The sequence below is a fragment of the Rhinatrema bivittatum genome, chromosome 5 (assembly GCF_901001135.1).
Source record: "Rhinatrema bivittatum chromosome 5, aRhiBiv1.1, whole genome shotgun sequence".
NCBI lineage: Eukaryota > Metazoa > Chordata > Amphibia > Gymnophiona > Rhinatrematidae > Rhinatrema > Rhinatrema bivittatum.
Window position 1 is genome coordinate 9,453,802 of NC_042619.1, and position 23,941 is coordinate 9,477,742.

Sequence of the window (23,941 nt, forward strand, 5' to 3'; positions counted from 1 at the left end):
TCTGATAACATCTGAGAAACTTCATCACCCGGGGCTGTTCTGCTAAATGAGCATCACAAGAACTGCAGAGATTCAAATCATTGACAAATAGTGTGATACCTTTGGCAGAGAATTAGTTACTCTAGGACTAAGGCAAAGTCCATAACCAAGGAGTTAATGAGAGCACTCTGGATTTAATGCCAAACAAAACAAAAGTGGTGATGGAATCTTCCTGAAATATTCTTCGCTGGACCATAATATTGGAGAAGACATAATTCAGGTGGCCTGTAGTCTGCTACATTTTCATGGTGAACTTGATGTACTCAGTCAGTACCGGATTCAGTTTGTATTTTTCAAGGCAATTTATTATCCAAGAGTGTGGGATGCTCTCCCACCTTGCGTGGATTTTCTGATGGTTTCTGAGTACTGTCTTCCGAATTAACCTTTTACTACACTTAGGGGCAGATTTTAATGCCCTGCACGCGTAAATCCAGCTGGATTTACGCGTGCAGGGGACTTGTGCGCCGGCGCGCCTATGTTGCATAGGCCGCCGGTGCGCTCAAAGCCCCGGGATGTGCGTAAGTCCTGGGGCATGGCTGAGGCCTCCGAACCAGCCCCCGGGCCAAGGAATGGTGTGGTGGCAGCCTGCCGGCAGGCGTAACTTTCTTAACAAAGGTAAGGGGGGCCAGAAAAAAAAGTTCCCTCCGAGGCCGCTCCGATTTCAGAGCAGCCTCGGAGGGAACGGAGGCAGGCTGCTCGGCTCGGCGCGCGCAGGTTGCACAATCGGATTTTATAACATGCACGCGGCATGTCAATGTGCATTTATTTTTTCACCATTCTTTTTCTTTTTTCCTTAGGGTGGATTTGGTGTCTCTTAGTTGGGTGTTGAACCAAGGGTTGGTTTTTTCTCTTTTGTTCTTTATGTGTTTTGTTCTTTCCAGGTTTATGTTGTTGGCGGTTTCAGCTGTAAGTTTGTGCCATGATTGGGTGGCGTTGTTTATGTTGGAAAGATCCAGATTTGTTAGCTGTTTTCTGAGTTCTTGCTGGAGGATGTCAGGTTGGAAGGGTGGTCAGTAGTTGAAGGAGTATGTGTCGTTTGTTTTGGTTGAATTGATGTTTGCTTGGGTCTTGCAGTGCAGGAGGTAGTGGTCGGACCATGGGACTGGTGTATGTGTTATTGTTGTGTTTGAGAAGAAGTCGTTTGTGAATATTAGATCCAAGGTGTTGCCAGCCTTGTGTGTTGGGTTGTTTACTTGTTGGGTGAGTTTTAGAGTGGATAGCATGTCAAGCATGGTTTGACAGTTTTGGGATCGGGGGCTGATGTCCATGTGGAGGTTGAAGTCTCCTAGTATAATTGTGGGTTTCTTCAGGCTAATGTTTGTTATGAAGAATTCTAAGAGGGGGGAATATGTCGTTGTCCAGAAGTTTGGGGGAGCAGTATACATGCAAATTTGCAGGTTTACTGAGTCGAAGATGGATACTTCGTATTGTTGCGGGAGTTTGTGTGGGATCGGATTCATAGTGAAATGTTTTTTTATGATTACTAGTAATCCTCCCAATGGAAGGTTTTACTACACTCAGTACATGAGAATTGTCCTTCCCCAGTGTGGAGTTTCTGGTGATTTTTAAGACTTCTCTTCTGAATGAAGGATTTACCACATTCCATGCATGAAAATGGTCTCTGCCCAGTGTGGACTTTCTGGTGGTTTATGAGAGTTGTCTTCAGAATGAACCTTTTACTACACTCTGTACATGAATATGGTCTCTCTCCAGTATGCATTTTTTGGTGGTTTATGAAAGTTGTCTTCCACTTGAAACTTTTACTACACTCAGTACATGAATATGGTCTCTCTCCAGTGTGGATTTTCTGGTGGTTTATGAGGGTTGTCTTCAGCACGAATTTTTTACAACACTCAGTGCATGAAAATGGTCTCTCCTCAGTATGGATTTTCTGGTGGTTTATGAAAGTTGTTTTCCAATTGAATGTTTTACTACACTCAGTACATGAATATGGTCTCTCTCCAGTATGGATTTTCTGATGGTTTATGAAGGTTGTTTTCCAATGGAAGGTTTTACCACACTCAGTACATGAGAATTGTCCTTCCCCAGTGTGGAGTTTCTGGTGATTTTTAAGACTTCTCTTCTGAGTGAAGGATTTACCACATTCCATACATGAAAATTGTCTCTCCTCTGTGTGGATTTTCTGGTGATTTGTGAGATGTTCCTTCTGATAGAATCTTTTACTACACACAGTACATGAAAATGGTCTCTCCCCTGTATGGGTTTTCTGGTGTTGGGTGAGGTTTTTCTTCTGTTTGAAGGTTTTACTACACTCAGTGCATTTAAATCGTCTCTCTCCAGTGTGGACTTTCTGGTGATTTGTGAGATGTGCCTTCTGATTGAAGCTTTTACTACATTCAGTACATGAAAAACGTCTCTCTCCAATGTGAATTTTCTGATGATTTTTTAGGTCTCTCTTCCACATGAAAGTTTTACTACACTCAGTGCATTTAAATGGTCTCACCCCAGTGTGGATTTTCTGGTGATTTGTGAGATATGCCTTCAGAATGAAGCTTTTACTACACTCAGTACATGAAAATGGTCTCTCCCCGGTGTGGATTTTCTGATGGTTTAAGAAGGTTGTTTTCCAATTGAATGTTTTACCACACTGAGCACATGTGAATTGTCCCTCCCCTGTGTGGATTTTCTGGTGATTTTTAAGACTTGCCTTCTGATTGAAGCATTTACCACATTCCACACAGGAAAATGGTTTCTCTCCTTTGTGAATTTTCTGGTGATCTGTGAGGCCTCTCTTCTGATTGAAACTTTTACCACATTCCATACATGAAAATGGTCTCTCACCTGTGTGTATTTTCTGGTGATTTATGAGATGTTCCTTCCGGTAGAAGCTTTTACTACACTCATAACATGAAAAAGATCTCTCCCCTGTGTGGATTTTCTGGTGTTGTGCAAGGCCTCTCTTCTGACTGAACCTTTTACCACATTCTATACATGAAAATGGGCTCTCCTCTGTGAGGATTTTCTGGTTATTTGTGGAGCTAGTCTTCCAAGTAAAGCTTTTACTAAACTTCATATGTGAAAATGTGCTCTGCTCTGTATGATTTTTCTTGTGAAATGTTAGGCTTGATTTTGTATTGAAACTTTTATCACATTCAGTGCATGGAAATGCTCTGTCTCCTGTATGGATTTTATAATGTTGGACAAGAGCTCCTTTCTTACTGAAACCATTCCTGCACTCTCCAGTGTGTGTTCTCTCTTCTTCCTGTAGCTCTCCCTTCTGACTGAAGGTTTTCCCATGGTCTGTAGATGTAGACGATCTCTCCTCAGTGCGTGGCCTCTCTTGTGATTCCAGAGTTACAGGATCCCTGAGGTGAATCTCACATGCATCACAGGCACATCTTTGTTCTGTTCTCTGGTTTCTCTGTTCTTCCCTTGTACCTGTGATATTACAGGCACTTTCCTCACACACATTGCAATTGGTGGTTGAGTCTCTTGTTGAATTATTTTGCTTCTTTTCTGAGATGCAGTTTTTTCCCCAGTCAGCACGTGAACAAATATCTTCTCTTTGTTGCACTGATAGACTTTTCTTTGCTTTCTGATCCTCTTTGAGCTCCCAGTGATGTCTCTCTGGATTATTGTTTCTGGGATCCTCATTTCCTACATAAAAAAGAAAACACAAAGTCATTATTCTGTTTGCTGGAGACGCTCCAGAGACGTGAAGGGCTCTGATAAGAACGTAAGAAAATGCCATACTTCCTATTTGATGTAAGGGGAGGTCAGGGTGAGCAGGGACGGAAGGATTGGGATTCCACGAGAACCTATACAAGACGGACCCTTGATTCCACTCCCATGCACTGTGAACTCCTTTTGTGAAAACCTAGTAATCTCCCTGTGATTGTAGGAGCTGTAAAAAATGATATCACACTCATAAAGATGTCTGGAAAAGGTGGGAAAACAGAAACTATGGAGCTGTTTCAAGTGCTAAGCAGCAAAACCAAGAACCTCCTACCCCTGAAAAAGCCAGGACGAGAAAAATGAGCAAGTGGTGGGGGATAAGGTATTGAGTGAATTACAAGCCATCAAGAAACTAATTCAAGGAAAATTGGTTCTTACCTGCTAATTTTCGTTCCTGTAGTACCACAGATCAGTCCAGACAGTGGGTTGAGCCTCCTGTCCAGCAGAGGGAGACAGAGAAAAACTGAAACGGTACCCTATATCAGGACAGTGCTCACCCTGCGTCCCTTCAGTATAATCGATATCAAAGCAGCCAAAATAGCAGAGAGAACCAGGATAAGATGAAGCAAGTAAAGAACTTGTTTTATGTTCAAATATTTATATATTTACCTTTGTTAAATGTATAACGCTTATATAACCCTGTTAAATGTATAACGCTCCGGCGTAAGTTCCTGTTCACTGTACACCGACGTGATATCTTTGATGAGCGGCGGTATATAAAAAATTATAAATAAATAACTGTAACTATCAAAATGAAACAAGAAATTCAAATATATGAAAAATGCTCTTACACAGCTATCAATATATATATAGCAGATACCTCCAGTGCCTTACAATTCGGATGAACTTCCAGTGTCTTAAAGCTCAAATAGGAAGTAGAGAATCCCAAAAAGAACCTGTGAGAGAAAAACTCCGAGCGGATGTAGCAATGTAGATGTATTCAAGGCGGGAGTCTGGACTGATCTGTGGTACTACAGGAATGAAAATTAGCAGGTACGAACCAATTTTCTTTTCCCTGTACGTACCCGGATCAGTCCAGACTCCTGGGATGTACCTAAGCTTCCCTATCCCGGGTGGGACCGAGACAGTCCCGCTCGAAGCACCTGTCTGCCGAAAGAGCCAAAGACTGGCGCCTGTACATCGAGGCGATAATGACGCGCAAAGGTATGTAGGGATTTCAAAGTAGCTGCTCTGCAGATTTCTTGTGGCGAGACTGACTGACTTTCCGCCCAAGAGGTAGCCTGAGAACGTAAAGAGTGAGAATTTAAGCCCTCCGGAACCGACCGGCCCCGACAAACATAGCCAGCGAGCGATAGTAGCTTTAGAAGCCTTATTCCCCTTACTCGGCCCACTCCATAAGAAAAAGGGATGATCAGAGACTCAAAAATCATTAGTCACCTGCAAATATTGCAGTAGGACCCTCTTCACATCAAGGCACCATAGATCCGTGCCAGGCATGTTCGCAAAGTCCTCTTGAGAAAAAGCAGAGCTCCACTGACTGATTTACATGAAAGGAGGACACAATCTTTGGCAGGGAAGATGGGACTGTTTGAAGGGAAACACCTGAATCAGAAAAGCGAAGGAAAGGCTCCCTACAAGACAGGGCTTGGAGCTCGGACACTCTCCTGGCTGAGGAAATAGAGACCAGAAAGACAGTCTTAAAAGGTCAGATCCTTAAGTGTCGCTCGCCAAAGGGGTTCGAAGGGCGCCTCGCAAAGAACACGGAGAACCAAGTTAAGGCTCCACGACGGACAAGTAGCCCGGATAGGCGGGTTCAAGTGCTTAGCCCTCCTGAAGAACCGAATGACATCCAGATGGGTCGCCAACGTGTAACCATCGACCCACCCAAAGAGGGAACCGAGCGCCGAAACCTGTACCCGCAAGGAATTGAAAGACAAACCTTTGGAGAGACCATTCTGCAGGAAGGAGAGAACCTGGGACACCGAAGCCTTACGCGCCGGAACACCGGACTCAGCGCACATAGTCTCAAACACTCTCCATACCCAAATATAAGCCAGAGAGGTAGAAGTCTTACGGGCCCGCAACAGAGTGGAGATAACCTCCTCTTATAACCCTTCTTCCTTAGTCGCCGCCGCTCAAAAGCCAGGCCGCTAGACAAAAGCGATCCGCCTGATCGAAAAATACTGGCCCCTGGTCAGAGCAGGTTTGGCAGATGGCCGAGGCGGAGAGGACCGTCCATAGTGAAGTTCACCAGATCCGCGAACCACGGTCTCCGAGGCCACTCCGGCACCACGAGAACGACCGGCCCCCTGTGGAGTTCTATTCTTCTTTTTTTGAAATTTAAGGTTTATTAGAGAAAGATAATACCGACAATACAAAACCATACAGCAGCTGTGAAGCATGTACAATAACAAAATTGACAGTAGAATAGATGCAATAAAGACTTACAACAGATTCTCTGCTTTTCTCAGTTATTGTGTAAACATATCCCCCCCCTCCTGTTCCCCTCACCCCCCACCCTTCCCCCCTACCATCCCTGGGAGCTCCTGCAAAGGTAGTATGAACAAAGAACATAATAGAAAATCAAACATAAAAGGAAATCATATCTTCTTCTGTTGTTGTTGCCATGTTAGGTATAAAGACCAGGTACGCTGAAAGGCCCCTATTTGTTTCCGACGGTGCGCCGTAATCTTACTAAGGGTACAAACCTTTGCCACCCGTGACTGAACCTGCAATAATGTAGGTACACCCTGAGACTTCCAGTGTAAAGCTATCTCACATCGAGCAGAGGTGACCACCAATCTAACAAAACGCTGTAAGGCCGTGTCGAGCTGTGGATAGTCTGAGTTAAGCAGGGCAACTATGGGGGTTAGAGTAATAGAAACATGCAATATGTCTGAAAGCCACACAGCCAGTCCCTGCCAAAACTGGGAAACAGCAGCACACTCCCACCACATATGATAAAAGGAACCTCGCTCCCCACAACCCTCCAGCCGTGGAATAAATTTTATGGAGTTTAGCGGGGGTATAATGCCACCGATAGAGGAGTTTGAAACTATTTTCCAAGTAGGAGGCTGAGATAAGACCCTTACACCCCACTGTAAAGATAGTGTCCCAAAAGTCGTCACCCTGCGGGGACCCCAGATCAGCCTCCCAGGCGGACAGGAATGTTGGGCGCGTGCCCATACCCTGAAGGAGCAGCTTATAAATTTTGGACATTAAGTGCTGTACTTTGTCAGCCGCTCGGCAGAAATTCTCAAAGAGACCAATTGGCTGGAGTAAATCCCGGGAAATATGGGTCGCTCTTGCGTAACTCATTAGTTGGAGGTAGCGATAGAAATCCCCCTGAGGTAAGTCATGCCGGGCCTGGAGAGTGGAGAACGTCACCCACGAGGAGTGCTCCCAGAAGTGACTATAATTATAAAGACCCTTAGCCAACCAATCTGCAAAGACCTGCGGAGCTGTACCCCCCAAGAATGACCCAGAGTGAAAGGGGGAAAAAAGGACCGACCCCACCTTGGACCCCACCACCTGAGGCTTCCATTTATACCAAAGGTGTAAGGTACACTGAATCGTGTCCGGTAGGCCTTCCAATTTGGGCCCAGAGCTAGGAGGTTGCCAGAGGATATTAGTCAGCAGGTGTGGCCCGATAAGTTCCTGCTCCAGAATCGCCCAAGGTTTGCGGGCGGTGGTTCTGTGCCAATCAACAACAGCTCGTAATTGAGCCGCAACATAATATCGTAATAAGTTAGGCACTGCAAGGCCCCCCCGCACCCGAGGTTGAAACAATACTTTCTGGGCCACCCTGGGGTGCTTCCCCTGCCACAGGAATTTCATAATCCTGCGTTGCCACTTGAGAAGCAGTGCAGTTGGTATGACGCAAGGAATGGTTTGGAAAAGGTATCCAATCCGGGGCAGGATGTTCATTTTAAAAGTAGCAATGCGTCCCAGCCACGAAATGTGGTATCGATTCCACTCCTCCATTTCCCTGTACAATTTAGCGAGAAGAGGTGGATAGTTAAGCCTAAAAACATCAGAATGAGCCCCTATATATATATATACCTAGGTATTTAATTTTCTCCTTTGCCCATTTAAAAGCAAAACGGACTTTCAGATCCCGTGCCTGGTCCTCCGGTAACGTAATATTAAGGATTTCGGTTTTGTCCCAATTAATGGAGTAGCCAGACACTTGACTGAAGGTTTTAATAATCTCTACCACGGCTGGCAACGACTGCTGAGGGTCCGCAAGGGTCAGAATGACATCATCAGCAAACATCGCCAACTTGGAAGAATATGACCCCACACTAATGCCCATCACGTCCCTCGACAACCGGATCCGTTGGGCCAAAGGTTCTATAAATAGGGCAAATAGTAATGGAGAGAGCGGGCAACCTTGGCGGGTGCCCCGCTCAACAATAAAGAACGGGGAATAGCCCCCATTTACCTTAATGCAGGCCCTCAGTTTATCATATAATTTCTGAATCCAGGTAATGAAAAAGGGCCCAAAACCCATGGTATGCAAGACTTGAAATAAAAAAGGCCAGTGAACCAAATCAAAGGCCTTTTCCGCATCCATAGCCATAAAAAGAAAGGGGATATGATGGCGCTTAACCCACCAGAGGGAATCCAACAACTTCCGCACATTATAGGACGCCATGCGACCAGGGATAAAACCGGCCTGATCCGGGTGAATGAGTTGTGCCACATAACCGTTAAGCCTGTTAGCCAGGATTTTAGCCAGAAGCTTGAGGTCTATGTTCAGCAATGAGATGGGCCTATAAGAGCCACACTTGGTAGGGTCCCGTCCCGGCTTTGCAATGATCGTTATACCCGCCACATTAGAATTAGGATTCAAAACCCCCTCGTGTTGCAAGGCATTAAACATGGCCGTAAGTGGGGTAAGTAAATCACCGGCAAAGCATTGATAAAACCGGGCAGTAAACCCATCCAGCCCCGGGGACTTGCCAGCCTTAAGTTGCTTAATGGCAAATAACACCTCAGATTCTGAGATATCCTTGTCTAGCGTATCCCTGGCGGACTCTGATAACTGGGATAAGGGAGTGTCCTGCAAAAAGGATTGTATGTCCCTGAACTCTATAGAGTGGTTATGGGAATACAGTGCAGAATAAAATTGTAAAAAGCAGTCACGGATCGCATCATTGGAGGTAAGTGGTGCACCATGAGCATCTACAATTTTAGTAATAGTGTTTTGTAAGCGTTTGGCTCTCAACTTATGTGCAAGCAACTTCCCCGCTTTATTGCCCCCTTCAAAGTATACTTGTTCCGTTTGCTCCAGCTCATGCGCAATTTTGGCCGCATCCAGCGCCCCAAGTTGCGATCGGTTGTCAGCTAAGGCCAAACGGAGCACTTCAGTGGGGGTTTGCTTGTGGCGCTGTTCTAAGTCCAATAATTTGACAGTCAAGAGCGAACGTTCCCGCTGGGTCTCCTTTTTAACCCAAGAGGCCCTAGCTATAAAAGTCCCCCTAAGCACTGCCTTTAAACAGTCCCAGTAAGTGATGGGCGAGATGTCAGGGTGAAGGTTATGAGAACTGTAATCGGTGAGTACCCGCCGACATTGATCCACAAAGGAGTCACTGTCAAGTAAGCTATCGTTTAGGTGCCAAAAGCGTTGGCCTTTGTCATAATTAGGAAAAGTCAGCTCAGCCCACACCGGAGCATGATCGGACCACGTGATCGACTCTATAACCCATTTGCGCACATTTTGGATCACTCCCCTATCCACAAAAACATAGTCTATCCTAGTGTATAGGTTATGGGGGTTCGAGAAAAAAGTATAATCCCTCTGGGAGGAATGCAAAAAGCGCCACACATCTACCAGCTGAAAGTGGTCCAAAAAAGCAAGGAGGCTATTGCGGTCTCTTTTCAAAGTAGAACATCGCCCCCCCGAGAAATCAAGACCAGGGTCTAAGGGCAGATTACAATCTCCCATCACCAGCAAGTGACCCACTTTTTTCAAGAGGACCAGCTTCACCAGCGCATCATAAAATTTGGCTTGGTGAACATTGGGGGCATATACGTTAAGCAATGTATACGAGACCCCAGCAATATTAAGGACCAGCAATAAATATCTACCCAAAGGGTCAGCAACACTGTCAAGCAATTCAAAAGCAAAGTCCTTGTGAAATAGAATCCCCACGCCTGCATATTTAGCAGCTTTAGAGCTAGCCGCCCAATACTGACCCGGGTAAAGGGCAGAGCTCATTAAATGCTCATAGCGCCGCTTTAAATGTGTCTCCTGGAGACAAGCAATCGCAATATCAGCACGCTGCAGATCTTTATATAATAATTTACGCTTACGGTGCGTATTCAGTCCCTTAACATTAAAGGACTGTACCTTAAAGGTAGCCATCCGGACAAGTGATGGTGCATTTCAAGTGCCCCAGCGTATAGCGAGCAGACAGAGATAGGAGCAGGAGAGGTCCCCCCAGGAAACAAGAGACAACTAAACATAGTACCAAGCAGCACGCAGCCCTCAGTGAGCCGGGCAGTAAAAAACAAGGCAATGCACTCCCAGAGAGGAGATCCCCACTATTCCCCATTCCCCCCCCCAAAGGAACCACAATCATCTCTTGGGTCCCCCATCATCTAGGGGTGAGTGAAGACAGCTTCCCAGGTGCCGTCCCACCCGGTAGCATCAGCATATTTTCAAACATATAACCAGTAACCAAACCCTCCACGTCCGTTGCGGCTTAACAAGAGACAGTGTCAAAGCCTTCAGAGCCAAAGCAGCCAGATCATGTAGGGGCTCTGTTCGCGATATCTGGATCCGGGGTGCGTCGCAGTCTCTTTCCCCCCTTTCCCATCCGCTGCCAGCGAGGTTCCTCCCTGCGGTCGGCACGTGGCGAGGAAGATGGCGGCAAATCCGTCACAGTATAGCCAAGGTCCTTCAAGATGCCCGCCGCTTCATGCACGGATTGTGCCTTGTGTGTCGTACCTTGCACAGTAAAGCTGAGGCCAAAGGGGAAGAGCCAGCGGTACCGGATGTTTTCTTTAATCAAAACAGCAGTAATAGGTTTCATAGCCTGGCGTTTCTTCATAGTAGTCGGGGAAACATCAGCATAGACTTGCACATCATGTCCCTGCAGCTGCAGCTTCCCCCTCTGGCGCGCCAGGGCCAGGATCTTCTCTTTCACAGGGAAATCATGGAAGCAAGCGATCACATCCTTGGGTTGATTAGGAGCTCTCTGACCCTGGACCCTGTGAGCACGTTCAAGCTTAACCACAAACGACCCTCCAGAGCCCACAGCATTTTGGTTCGCATCTTGCTGTAATAAATCAGTGCAGAGCTCTGTAATAACTTGCACACAGTTAGCAAAGTCAGAGGTCTCAGGAATGCCCCGAAAGCGCAGATTAGCCCTCCTATTTCTGTTTTCTAAATCTTCCAGTTTGGAGGAGAGTTGCTGAATTTCACTAGCCATTGCCTTATGGCTATTCTGCAGCGAGCTCATTTTATCCGCCTGAGATTCAGTGAGGGTTTCATACTCAAAAAGCCTCCTCCCCATTTCACACAGTTCCTCCTTCATTTCACCCACCGTTTCTCGGATCTCAGATTTAAAAGAATTTAGATCGTGGCTGAGCTTCCCAAACCAAGCCTTAAACTCACCCCGAGTAGGGATGTCCGAATCGGGGAGTGCCGATGCTGCAGCTGAGGCCTCCGAGATCACTGCTCCCGATGCGGCGGCCATTTTGTTTTTTTCAGGAGAATTTTCCCGAGCCGATTTTTGGTAAGAAAACTTGCAAAAGTCGGGTTTGGGGGCCCGATTCGCCATCAGCTGCCGTCAGGGGTGCGCTTGGAGTTGGAGCCACGTCAAAAGGTGGAGGGATGGCTACGATATTATCTGGATGCTATCCGGCATAGCCAGGAGCTCCGGGCTAGGCTGCCACTCGAGCCGCTGACGTCATCAGCCCCCGGAGTTCTATTCTTCTGAGTACCTTTCTTATCAGAGGCCAAGGTGGAAACAAGTAAAGAAGGACATCGTGAGACCAGGGTAGGACCAGTGCATCCACTCCTTCTGAGCAGTGCTCCCTTCTGTGACTGAAGAATCTGGGGGCCTTTGCATTGCTCAGAGTAGTCATCAGGTCTAAGTGAGGGACCCCCCACTTGTGCACAATCAAATCCATCGCCTCTCCGGACCACTCCCACTCTCCGGGGTCTAGATGCTGACGACTCAGAAGTCTGCTTGAGTGTTCTCCTTCCCCGCAATGTGGGAGGCCGCCAGCCATACCAGATGGCGCTCCTCCCAGGCTAGCAGCTTGCTGGCTTCCAGGGCAACCGGACGACTCCTGGTGCCCACCATGCAATTGATGTAAGCTACCGTGGTGGAATTGTCAGAGAGGACTTGCACAGCTTTGCGATGGATCAAGGGCAGAAAAGTCTTGAGAGCCAGATGGACCGCTCGGGTCTCCAGACAATTGATGTGCCACTGAGACTGGATTGGGGTCCATCGTCCCTGGGTAGACTGATTCTGACACACCGCTCCCCAGCCGGAGAGGCTGGCATCCGTTGTCACAACAATCTACTGAGGAGTCTGCAAGGGCATCCCCTTCAACAGGTGGGCGAGAGAGAGCCACCACTGCATGCTGTTGATGGTAACATCGGAAAGTGGTAAGGATGTATGAAGCTCCTCAGAGACAGGCTTCCAGCGGGATAGCAAAGCTTTCTGCAAAGGACGCATATGCGCAAAGGCCCAGGGTACCAAATCTATAGTTGAAGCCATAGTGCCCAGAACCTGGAGATAATCCCAGGCCGTGGGGACCGTGAGAGATAATAGATGTTGGACTTGACCCATGAGCTTGAGTGGACGGGCCTTGAGTAACAGAAATTTGCCCATACGAGTGTCGAAGCATGCTCCTACGAGTTCGAGGACCTGAGAGAGCTTGAGGTTGCTCTTTGAGAAATTGACTATCCACCCGAGGGAGGTGAGAACCGACAAGACCTGGTTGACCGCTATCACGCACAGGTCCTCCGACTTTGCCTGAATGAGTCAGTCGCCCAGGTACGGGTGGGCTAGGACTCCCTCCCACCGGAGGAAGACCGCCACTACAACCATGATCTTGGTAAATGTATGTGGCGTGGTGGCGAGACCGAATGGGAGTGCTCGAAACTGAAAATGTTGTCCCAGAATGTTGAGACGAAGAAATCTTTGGTGTTCCTGGCGGACCAGGATGTGAAGGTAGGCCTCCGTCAGGTCGAGAGAGGCAAGGAACTCCCCTGTACGAACCGTCGCTATGACTGTCCTCAGGGTCTCCATCTGAAAATGGGGAACCTTGAGGGCCTTGTTGACTCTCTTGAGGTCCAGGATCGGTCGAAAGGAGCCATCCTTTTTGGGGACGACGAAGTAGATGGAATACTGGCCGGATCCCTGTTCCTGGAGGGGGACCGGGACTATGGCACCGAGCGCTTGAAGCCTGTCGAGAGTCTGGCACACCGCTGAGCGCTTCCAGGTTCCGCAGGGAGAGATCAAGTAGAGGTCCGGGAGATCCCGAGCAAACTAACGCATAGCCTCTTTTGATTACTTCGAGGACCCACTGATTCGAAGTAATTTTGGCTCATTCCTCAAGAAATAGGGGCAGCCGACCACCTAAGTCTGGAACGGAGGAATGGGTCGGCCGTATCTCATTGTGAGGACTTTGCAGTGGTGCCTCAAAAAACCTAATCTTGATCCTGCCACACTGTCCAACTACAGACCAGTCTCCAACCTGCCCCTACTCGCCAAAATTCTTGAAAAACTAGTTAACTCTCGCCTCTCTCTCCACCTTGAACAACATAACATTCTACCACCTACCCAACATGGTTTCAGGAAGCATTTAAGTACCAAAACCCTGCTACTCTCTCTCTCTGACACTCTTATCAGAGGAACTGACTCAGGATCCTCCTATCTGATTGCCATGCTAGACATTTCTGCTGCGTTTGACACTGTCAACCACTCTATCCTCCTCAACATCCTCAGTAGCATTGGGATTTCTGGAATCGCACTATCCTGGATACAATCCTATCTCCAAAATCGCTTCTTCACTGTCCTAGTGGATAACAATGAATCTGAACCCATTAGTCTCCCCCAAGGTGTTCCCCAGGGCTCCTCCCTCTCCTCCACCCTCTTTAATATCTACATGCTTCCCCTTACCACCCTCCTCTCAAAACTTCACATCAAGCACTTCATCTATGCAGACGATGTGCAAATTCTCTTCCCCTTTTCTGACTCCCTTCAAACTGCCCTACAAAACTGGGAATCATGCCTCTCAGCCATTAACCAACTCTTCACAGACATGCACTTGGCACTAAATCCCAACAAAACTGAACTTCTAATCATCTCTAATAAGCACCTGCTCCCAGCTATCCCACCCTCTCACGCATCTACATCTTTCTCTGCACACACTCGCAACCTAGGTGTACTCATTGATAACCATCTCACTTTCAAACCATTCATTAACTCTATCATAAAGGACTGCTACTTTAAGCTTCAAACGATAAAAAAACTTAGACCATTACTTCACTTTTCCGACTTTCGCACAGTTCTTCAGTCTATTATCCTGTCTAAAATAGACTACTGTAACGCACTCCTCCTTGGCATCCCCTCAACGCATACTAAACCTTTACAACTTTTGCAAAACGCCGCAGCTCGTATTTTGACTAACTCTAGAAAAAGAGACCACATTACCCCCACACTTATCGAGCTACACTGGCTCCCAATACCCTCCCGAATACTCTACAAAGCACTCTCCCTCATCCATAAAAGTCTGTTGAATGATAACCTTAATTGGATCAACCCCCCTCTCCTCCCCCGCACATCGAATAGACCTACTCGCCCAGCCCTTCAAGGATCCCTCTGTAAACAATCTATCAAATCTATCAAACTCTCCTCTACCATGAGCAGAGCATTTTCCCTAGCTGGCCCCACTATATGGAACTCCTTACCGCCTGAACTCCGCATTGAGACCTCTACTCCTAAATTCAAAAAGAACCTCAAAACCTGGCTGTTTCTTCAAGCTTACCCACTTTCCCCCCATCCCACGCAGAAACATCACCAACAACAAGCGTGTAACAAGTCAAGTAACTGACCAGGAATGCCTTATCGATGTATGACTAAGAATGCCTGCTGATTTTGTACTTTGTACTCACCTATTTTTGTATATAGTTGATTGTATCCATTTAGGGGCGGATTTTCAGAGCCCTGCTCGCGTAAATCCGCCCAAAACCGGGCGGATTTACGCGAGCAGGGCCCTGCGCGCCGGGAAGCCTATTTTACATAGGCCTCCCGGCGCGCGCAGAGCCCCGGGACTCGCGTAAGTCCCGGGGTTCTCGGAGGGGGCGTGTCGGGGGCGGGCCCGGTCGTCGCGGCGTTCCGGGGGCGTGTCGGCAGCGTTTTGGGGGCGGGTACGGGGGCGTGGCTACGGCCCGGGGGCGTGGCCGCGCCCTCCGTACCCGCCCCCAGGTCGCGGCCCGGCGCACAGCAGGCCCGCTGGCGCGTGGGGATTTACGTCTCCCTCCGGGAGGCGTAAATCCCCCGACAAAGGTAAGGGGGGGGTGTAGACAGGGCCGGGTGGGTGGGTTAGGTAGGGGAAGGGAGGGTAAGGTGAGGGGAGGGCAAAGGAAAGTTCCCTCCGAGGCCGCTCCGATTTCGGAGCGGCCTTGGAGGGAACGGGGGGAGGCAGCGCGGCTCGGCGCGCGCAGGCTATACAAAATCGATAGCCTTGCGCGCGCCGATCCAGGATTTTAGTGGATACGCGCGGCTCCGCGCGTATCTACTAAAATCCAGCGTACTTTTGCTTGAGTCTGATGCGCAAGCAAAAGTAGGCTGATCGCGCTTCTTTTAAAATCTACCCCTTAATGTTTGGAATACTGCATCGCCTAACCAGTATTTTACCCCCCCCCCCCTGTTTAATGTATTCTTATGGTTACATGTAAGGGCCCCCGCCCGAAAGTTATTTATATTCTGCTGTTATATGTAAGGGCTCTGCCCAAAAGCTTTTGTTCTTTGTGAACCGATGTGATGTGCATACGAACATCGGTATATAAGAGACTTTAAATAAATAAATAAATAAATAAATAAATAAATACCGTCTCGGAAGGGCCGTCTGCCCCGAAAGGAGTGAGACCATGCTGGAGACCTAGTGGAGGTGTTTCGTTGAAAAGCTCCACTCGGCTTGTTGTACCTGCACAACGGAAGAAAAAGGATCTGGACTGCTTGGGGCGGTCCTCAGGTAGCTTATGAACCTTGTTATCACCCAAGGATTTGATAAGCTGGTCCAGGTCTTCGCCAAAAAGTAAATTACCCTTGAAGGGTAGAGTGTCCGACTGCGATTTAGAAGAGGAGTCTGCAGCCCAACCGTCTGGCAGACACCACTGAGACCTTAGCTCTGGCTTGCACCCTGAGGAGATCATAGAGAGCATCAGCCCCATATGCAATCGCCTTTCTGCCTGTTCCGCCTCTGCAGAGGGGAGGTCTTGGGAGCTGAGTAATTGTTGAACCCACCTGAGGCTTGCCCGCTGCACGAGACTGCTACAGACTGCGGAGATCGAACCCCGAGCTCCGCCAGGACTGCAGGAATGAGGGGTTCCAACTCCTCCCTCTGGAACAGACGTAACACCTGAGGGTCATCACCCTCCAAAGAAGCCTGTTTCCCCTGCTCCTCATCCATGCCCCTCCCCCCCCCGTGGGAGGGGGAGGAGAGGCTCCTGCACCTGCACTGCCCGGCACGTCCGGAGCGGCAGACCCTCCTGAAACCACCGCGCCTTTTAACTTCGCGACCCTTAGAGACGCGGGAACATCGGCAGGCTTGGCTACCTTGGGGGGCAGACCCTGCGTAGGTCTGACTGGCGAGGCAACACCTTGCAGAGACCTGGAAGCCCAAAAAGGCTTTATGCATAAGGAGGACAAAATCTAAAGAAAAGGAATCAGACTCAACATCCTGATCTCCTGGAAAAGCAGGGTCCTCCTGTAAAAAAAACCTGATCCGGATCTGCCTTCTCATCAGGAGTAGCAGGGACTGGATACAATGTTGGAGGAAGCTCCCCCTCAGCCCTTGCCTGAGCTGCATGACATGTGCTTATGATGGCCGCCGTCTCTGCACTGAGGGAGAAAGGATCAGCTCTGAGCTTCTGCAGAGCCTGAGGCTTGGCTGTTGCTGCAGACCCTGGAAAAGAAAAGCTGCTCATCTCCCCCGGAAGCCACCTCGAGCAAATCGTAGTCCTAGAAAGCCGCTCGGCCGATTCCCCACATGCTATGATACACCAGGATGGCCGCGGCATGGTGGGGGGGAAAAACGGCTCACAAAACACGAAGAAATCGGCCAAAAATGCGGCGATTCAGGTGGGCAGGGGTCCTGGATTGCAGCTGACAAAAAAGAAACTTTTTACACAGCGCTTAGACACACCCGGGTGAAGAGAGGGACGGGACCACCGGTAATCCCGTCCCCGGCTGCTTTCCTTGCTGGAGCCTGCAATGAAAAGCGTGGGTAAGCTCTGCCTCCGAGGGTCTTTTTTTTTTTTTTTCAAAGAAACGAGCAGAGGAATGGGAGCCTCTCTGCTAAAAGACCTGAGGCAGGCGCGAAAAGGGGGAGTGACTGGACCACCAGTATCACCCCTTTAAGCCAGGCAAGTGGTCACCGGGAAGAGGGGTCCCAGTCTGAGTACTCAAGGGGAAAATCCCCCCGGGACCCTGTAAGAGCTGTGAGACAGAGCTGTCTGACATTGACAAGAAGTTTCATTTCCTTCAAATTCCTTTTTTTTTTTTACATATAGAAATGAATCAATACTTGCTTGATCCTGGAAACAATCAGAAGGAGAAAGAAAGAAATAACCACAGTACGGAAAACAGAGAAAGCTAGGGAACCGCAAGTTCAACTGCCTGCGCCTCTGCTGGGAGACAGAGAAATACGGAAGGGACGCAGGGTGAGCACTGTCCTGATGTAGGATACCTTTTCAGCTTTTCTCTGACTCCCTCTGCTGGACAGGAGGCTCAACCCACTGTCTGGACTGATCCATGGTACGTACAGGGAAATAGCATTTTAAAACATCTCAAGACAGCAAGTCTAACCTTAAAAGGCTGGCAAACCGATTTACAACATTGCCAAGTAGCAGCCGGAAAATGTGAGGTGCAGTGAGCAGATTTAGATGAATTATCAGACAGAGCAAAACCCAGCTGTCTGGACTGATCCGGGGACGTACAGGGAATTAGATGATATATCAGACAGAGTGCGTCACCATGCAGTAGAGCGTTGCCATAGAGGACCTCTCAAATAGGAGCCACTGTAAAGGAAAATTGGTTCTTACCTGCTAATTTTTGTTCCTGTAGTACCACGGATCAGTCCAGACCGCTGGGTTGTGTCTCCCTTCCAGCAGATGGAGTCAGAGAAAAAACTGAAAAAGCACCTCCCATATACCCTGGTGTGCCACCTGTGGTCCCTCACTATATACGATATCAAAGCAGAATAACCAATTAAAGGATAAAAATCCCCAAATATAACAACCAGTGGCTACAACAATACGCGCGGTAAAATAAACAAACCGTACCACCGCATAACCTATGAATAAGGAAGATTCCTTCCAATTCCTGTAAAGAATTCTGCCGAGAGGAAAAAAGAAAACATACGGAACGGACTCTCCAAAAACCAAGGGCAGGCATCTGGACTGATCCTTGGTACTACAGGAATGAAAATTAGCAGGTAAGAACCAATTTTCCTTTCCCTGTACGTACCAGGATCAGTCCAGACACCTGGGATGTACCAGAGCTGCCCTAATTGGGGTGGGATCTGGAGAGTCCCGCGCGAAGAACACTGCTGCCGAAACAGTTGACCTCCGGATCCCGGACGTCCACACGGAAATGCTTCCCAAAAGTAGGCAATGATTTCCATGTGGCTGCTCTACAAGTTTCCTGCGGTGAGACCGACTGGCTCTCCGCCCAAGAAGCTGCTTGAGATCTGGTAGAGTGCGCTTTCAAGCCTTCAGGGATTGCGCGGCCAGCGCAAAGATACGTGGAGGAAATGGCCTCCTTCAGCCACCTAGCAACCGTAGCTTTGGATGCCTTGTGACCCTTCCTAGGGCCACTCCATCAGACAAACAAATGATCCAATAACTGAAAGGCATTGCTCACCTCTAGACAGTGAAGGAGAACCCGGCGCACATCCAACTTATGCAGATCCCTATCCGCCGAAGAAGCAGGATCCAAATTCGGGAAAGTCGGTAACTCTACTGTCTGATTCACATGAAATTCCAATTAAATTTATTTATTTATTTATTTATTTTTTAAATAAACTTGATGTAGCCAAAGGTGTCAGGTAAGAAGACAGAGCCTAAAAAACCCTGTAGATAAAGAAAGAAATCTTAAAAAATTTAAAGGATCAGGACCGCAGGTTCTGTTGAACTCCTCTGCTGAGAGTCAGAGAAAATACTGAGGGATCGCAGGTGCACACCAGGTTAAGAGGGGGGGTGCCTTTTCAGTTTTTTCTCTGACTCCATCTGCTGGAAGGGAGACACAACCCAGCAGTCTGGACTGATCCTGGTACGTACAGGGAACAACGTACGCCTCCGATGTGTTCCGGAGGTCATGGAGAGCTTAAATATTGAAACGTTTTGAGAAGTTCTGGTGTCTGAATTGTTGCAGCTGAAATTTGAAAGGCCATTTGAGGTACAATGCACTCATCAAGTTCCTTTACGGCAATCTCTTAAGGCACAATTTCCCAGACCAATCGTTTTTAAAGTGCTGCGTTACCCTCAGAAACACTTGAATTCCTCCTTGCTAGTGCACAATTGAAGATGCCAGTAATTCACGAAGGGAAAAAAATCTTCTGTGCAAAATTGGCTGCAGTTCGATGCATTTGGAAATTTAAGACCGCAGCTCAAGCAGTTGGGAGCATGATCTGGTCTCTTGTATCTGGCCCGAATGAAAGTAGCTTAGAACAATGCTAGCAGGACCTATGATGACCCAGCGGCATTGCAGAAAAATATCGAATGGATCAAAACTGAATTTATATCGCTAAGTTCTAGAATCATCCCTTTAGAAATACTCCTCAATTGGATATTATTAGTAACAAGGCAAGCTATCAAAAATAGTGACTGGAGTGGCTTCAGTCCTCAGCGTGCAGTGGCTGTCGATGATTGGGATTTCGAGGAAATATCCTGCTGCCCCATGTCAGCTTAAAGAGTACAAGTTTCCGGCATGAACAATCATGCCAGCTGAAATTTGAAGAGCTATTCCCGTTACCGCTAGCAAGAGAGCCTTTGGATGAATGTAAAAGACATACCGTTCACCTAGAAAGAATTTCTAAAGCATAGGTTTGCTTAGAAGCAAAAGAAGCAAAAGGGTCTCTGTGTTGAGAAATCGTATGCAGGAGTTGGTGGCCGGCAGTGCATTCCTGGGACTTTTTCTCAGGGTGGGGGGGGTGTCAAACTCCTGGCATGACGCCATTTCGTGTGCACGTTGCATCTGAGGGTTGGGGGTTTGATGGCGTTCTACTAGAATCCCTGTCCTTCCTGGATGGCTGTGTTGGGGGGGGGGAGAGGCTCGGGTGATGTATTGGACAGGAGGGGACATTAAGTGCGCTTGTGGACCTCGCCTGCCACTCACCCCAGGATCGACAGTAGCTCTGCGTGTGAAGCTTGCTCTAGATATTTCCATTCTAGAGGTCATCAAAAAGGTAGAACAAAAGAGGAGAGAGGGGAAGTAAAGAAAGAATATGAAAGTGGGGAGACAGTATTGTGGATGCACTTAATAAAAAAAAAACAAAACAAAAACAGGGAGGTTTTAGTTTTGTTGGAGTTCGTTGGGTCCATCAATGTGGTTTTTCTGCGACCCACTCGACTTTTTTTTTTTTCAATTTAAAGTTTATTAGCTTTTCAAACAAGGGAATAACACACCCATTAGGACAAACCATATAATCAACATCTGTACACACATATCATGAAATACAGTTCACATACCAAACAGATATTCAGCATAAACCATGAGGGTAGCACCCTCCAATTCCCTCCCCCCCCTCCCCACCCTTCCAGGAAGCCAAGCATAAGTACATTAACTAGAGCCACCGTGAGAAAGAAAACAGTGAACACAAAAGAAAAAGAAAGAAAGAAAGAAAGAAATGACCTCAGCAAGATCAGAATAGTAACAAATTAGGGTGAACAGGAGTTCTATGCCTAATTTCCACCATGTCTGCTAGACAACTGACATAGTCCGGATAAAAACAAAAAACAAAAAATCACTGCTCCGCTTGTTTTTTTTCCATGTGTTCCGGAACCTAGACAAGGAATCATGTAATTCCGCGGTGATAGCTGCCATTTTACAGTAATAATGTATTTTATGCTGTATTATTGCTAATGACGGGGTAAGATCCTGTTTCCAATAACTGGCTATGGTTAATCTGGTGGCAATAAAGACTTGATGACAAAAAGCGATGTGTGCTTTATTCATAGGCTTGTGTGGAAGTAAAAGCAACATAAAGCCAGGATCAAAGAGACCCTGCACATCTAAGACCTGTCCTAGCCACTGTGCCACAAGTCTCCATAAAGGGGATATCTTATCACAAGACCACCAGGTGTGGAAGAAAGTGCCAGTCTGCCCACATCCTCTCCAGCATTTATCACTCAAACGAGGATATCGTTTATGTAGAGTACTGGGGGTGAGGTGCCATCTAGTGATAAGCTTATAGCAATTTTCCTGCAATGTGGTAGACACTGAACACTTGTGAGCTGCGGTGAAAATTTGTGTCCAAGAGTCAGAGCTAATAGGATAACCCAAGTCCACTTCCCAGTGGGCCATATATGGGAAAGTTTGAGTGGTAGGGTTCAGTAATAAATTATATAGTTTAGATATCATCCCCCTTTTCTTGTCAACAGACTCACAAAAATGTTCACAAAGGGTTTTTCCTCGCGCCAAATCCTGAGTGATACGAGGTGTCCGTAAAAAGTGAAGCAGTTGGCTACCGGCCAAAAAATCCTGTCTAGGTATATGATATCTAGCTTGTATATCCGCCCATGTCATGAGTATACCACCACTAAGCAGATCCCCCATCTTAATAATCCCCTGACGGTGCCAATTCTGAAATGAGCTATTGTCCTGTCCCGCAGGAAAGAGGGAGTTATTATAAAGGCGAGTCGAATAGAAATACGACCTGTCGCCAACAAGGCGTCCCTTCCATTTATTCCACAGTTTAAGAGTGGTGCCCAAGGTAATAGGCACTGCCCGTATAGGAGGCCATGTATCGCGAGGTTGCCAGAAAAGTATTTTAAGAGGGCATCCCCCTAATAGGGATTCCTCAAATTTAACCCATTGCTTGATATAGCACCTTCTATGAGTATCAGGGATAGCAGCAAGCTGCGCAGCCACATAGTAGTACTCTATATTGGGAACCCCCAATCCTCCCCGTATCCATGGTTGTTGCAAGATCCGCCGGGCCACCCTAGGTGGTCGTCTCCTCCAAATAAAATCAAATAAGATCTTTTGCCAGGACCGCAGGATAGCACTACTGATAAATATAGGTAGCGTGTTAAAGAGGTATAAAAATTTAGGTAAAATATTCATCTTAACTATTGCTACTCTTCCCACCCAAGAAAAAAATTCCCTATCCCATTTCTGAATATCCTTTTTTACTCTATCCACCAGTGGTTTATAATTCAATTGAAATAATTGTTGAAGGTCAGGACCAATCTGGACGCCAAGGTACTTAAGGGAATTGTGTACTACCTTGAACGGATATGTCTGTTTTATTGTCAATATAACAGCGGGGTCTGCCGACACACTCAGTAATTCAGTCTTGTCCAGATTGATTTTAAACCCGGAGACTGCGCTAAAGGAAGCAATCTCATCTGTAACGCCCCTTAAAGAGACCAGAGGATTGGTGAGTGTCAAGAGAATGTCGTCGGCAAACAATGACAATTTCAAATCACAGTTTCCAACAGTCACCCCTTCAACCTGGTTAGATGCTCGAATCCGGGTGGTAAAAGGCTCTAGGAAAAGCGCAAAGAGGAGAGGCGAAAGAGGGCACCCCTGCCTAGTCCCTCTCTGCACTGGGAAAAGATCACCATACCGACCATTCACCTTTATCCTAGCCCCTGGATTACAATATAAACATTTTATCCATCCCAAAAAGCGCTCACCAAAGCCCATTTTAGTTAAAGTAGCAAACAGAAAGTCCCAATGGACAAGATCAAATGCCTTTTCGGCATCTACAGCTAGTAGGACGAGAGGCGTTTGCTCTTGTTTAGCCCACCACAATATATCAATCACTTTACGAACATTATCGGCTGCCATTCTTTGAGGTAGGAACCCCACCTGATCCTTATGGACTAACTGCCCAAGGATGACATTTAAGCGATTTGCCAAGACCTTAGCAAACAATTTAAGATCAATGTTCAGTAAAGATATGGGTCAGTAGGACCCACACTGAGTTGGGTCTCGGCCTGGTTTGGCAATAACTGTAATTCCCGCAACGTTAGAATGAGGTGGAAGATGGACGTCATCGGATAGGCTGTTGTAATAGTCCACCAGGGGTTCCATAATCTATGCTTGGCATTGTTTATAAAACAGTCCCGTGAAACCATCAAGTCCCGGTGATTTCCCGCTTTTCAGATCCTTAATAGCAGTTTGAATTTCAATCGCGGTGATCGGCTCATCCAAGAAGGCCCGTTGGTCATCCGTCAGGGCCGTCAATTGAATGGGTAACAGATAATTTTGGATGTCCTCATGTGTAATATGACTTGCCTTACTATATAGCTTGGAATAAAAGTCCGTAAAACACCGTCGGATATCATTGCTGGAAGTGTGAAGCTTGCCATGTCCATCCTGGATTTTTGCGATAGTATTTAAGAGCTGACGTTGCTTGAGTTTCCTCGCTAATAGTTGTCCTGCTTTATTGTTGCCCTCGAAGTGTCTCTGCTTGAGTCGATCCAGATCATGCGCAATCTGCGTAGAGTCGAGGAGGTGCAGTTCCGATCGGGCGGCCTGGATTCGTTTCAAGAGTGCCGGAGCGAGAGAGCCAGCATGCTGACGCGATAGCGAGAAGATAACCTGGAGTAATTCAGACCGCCTCTTATCTCGCTGCTTTTTTAACGCTGCGGCAAGTCCGATAAGTCTGCCCCTAATGACCAGTTTAGAGCATTCCCATACGGAGCCGGCGTTGGGTACCGACCCCCTGTTGATTTCAAAGTATTCTTGCAAGGCTGCCTGCATGGAAGGAAGGTGTTCCTTTGATTTCAGAAGATCATCTCTAAGCCGCCAACAACGTATACCAG

At 47.4% G+C, this 23,941-nt stretch overlaps 1 protein-coding gene across 1 annotated transcript in view; it reads right to left on the reverse strand.

Annotated features, from left to right (window-relative positions):
* Positions 1-713: 713 nt before the first annotated feature.
* LOC115091642 (oocyte zinc finger protein XlCOF6-like) overlaps positions 714-23,941 on the reverse strand; it is a 28,988-nt gene continuing 5,760 nt past the window's right edge. The window contains exon 3 of the mRNA XM_029601805.1: positions 714-3,657. Within this exon, the coding sequence (XP_029457665.1) occupies positions 1,523-3,657 (2,135 nt within the window). The 3' untranslated portion in view covers positions 714-1,522. The remainder of the gene's footprint in view (positions 3,658-23,941) is intronic.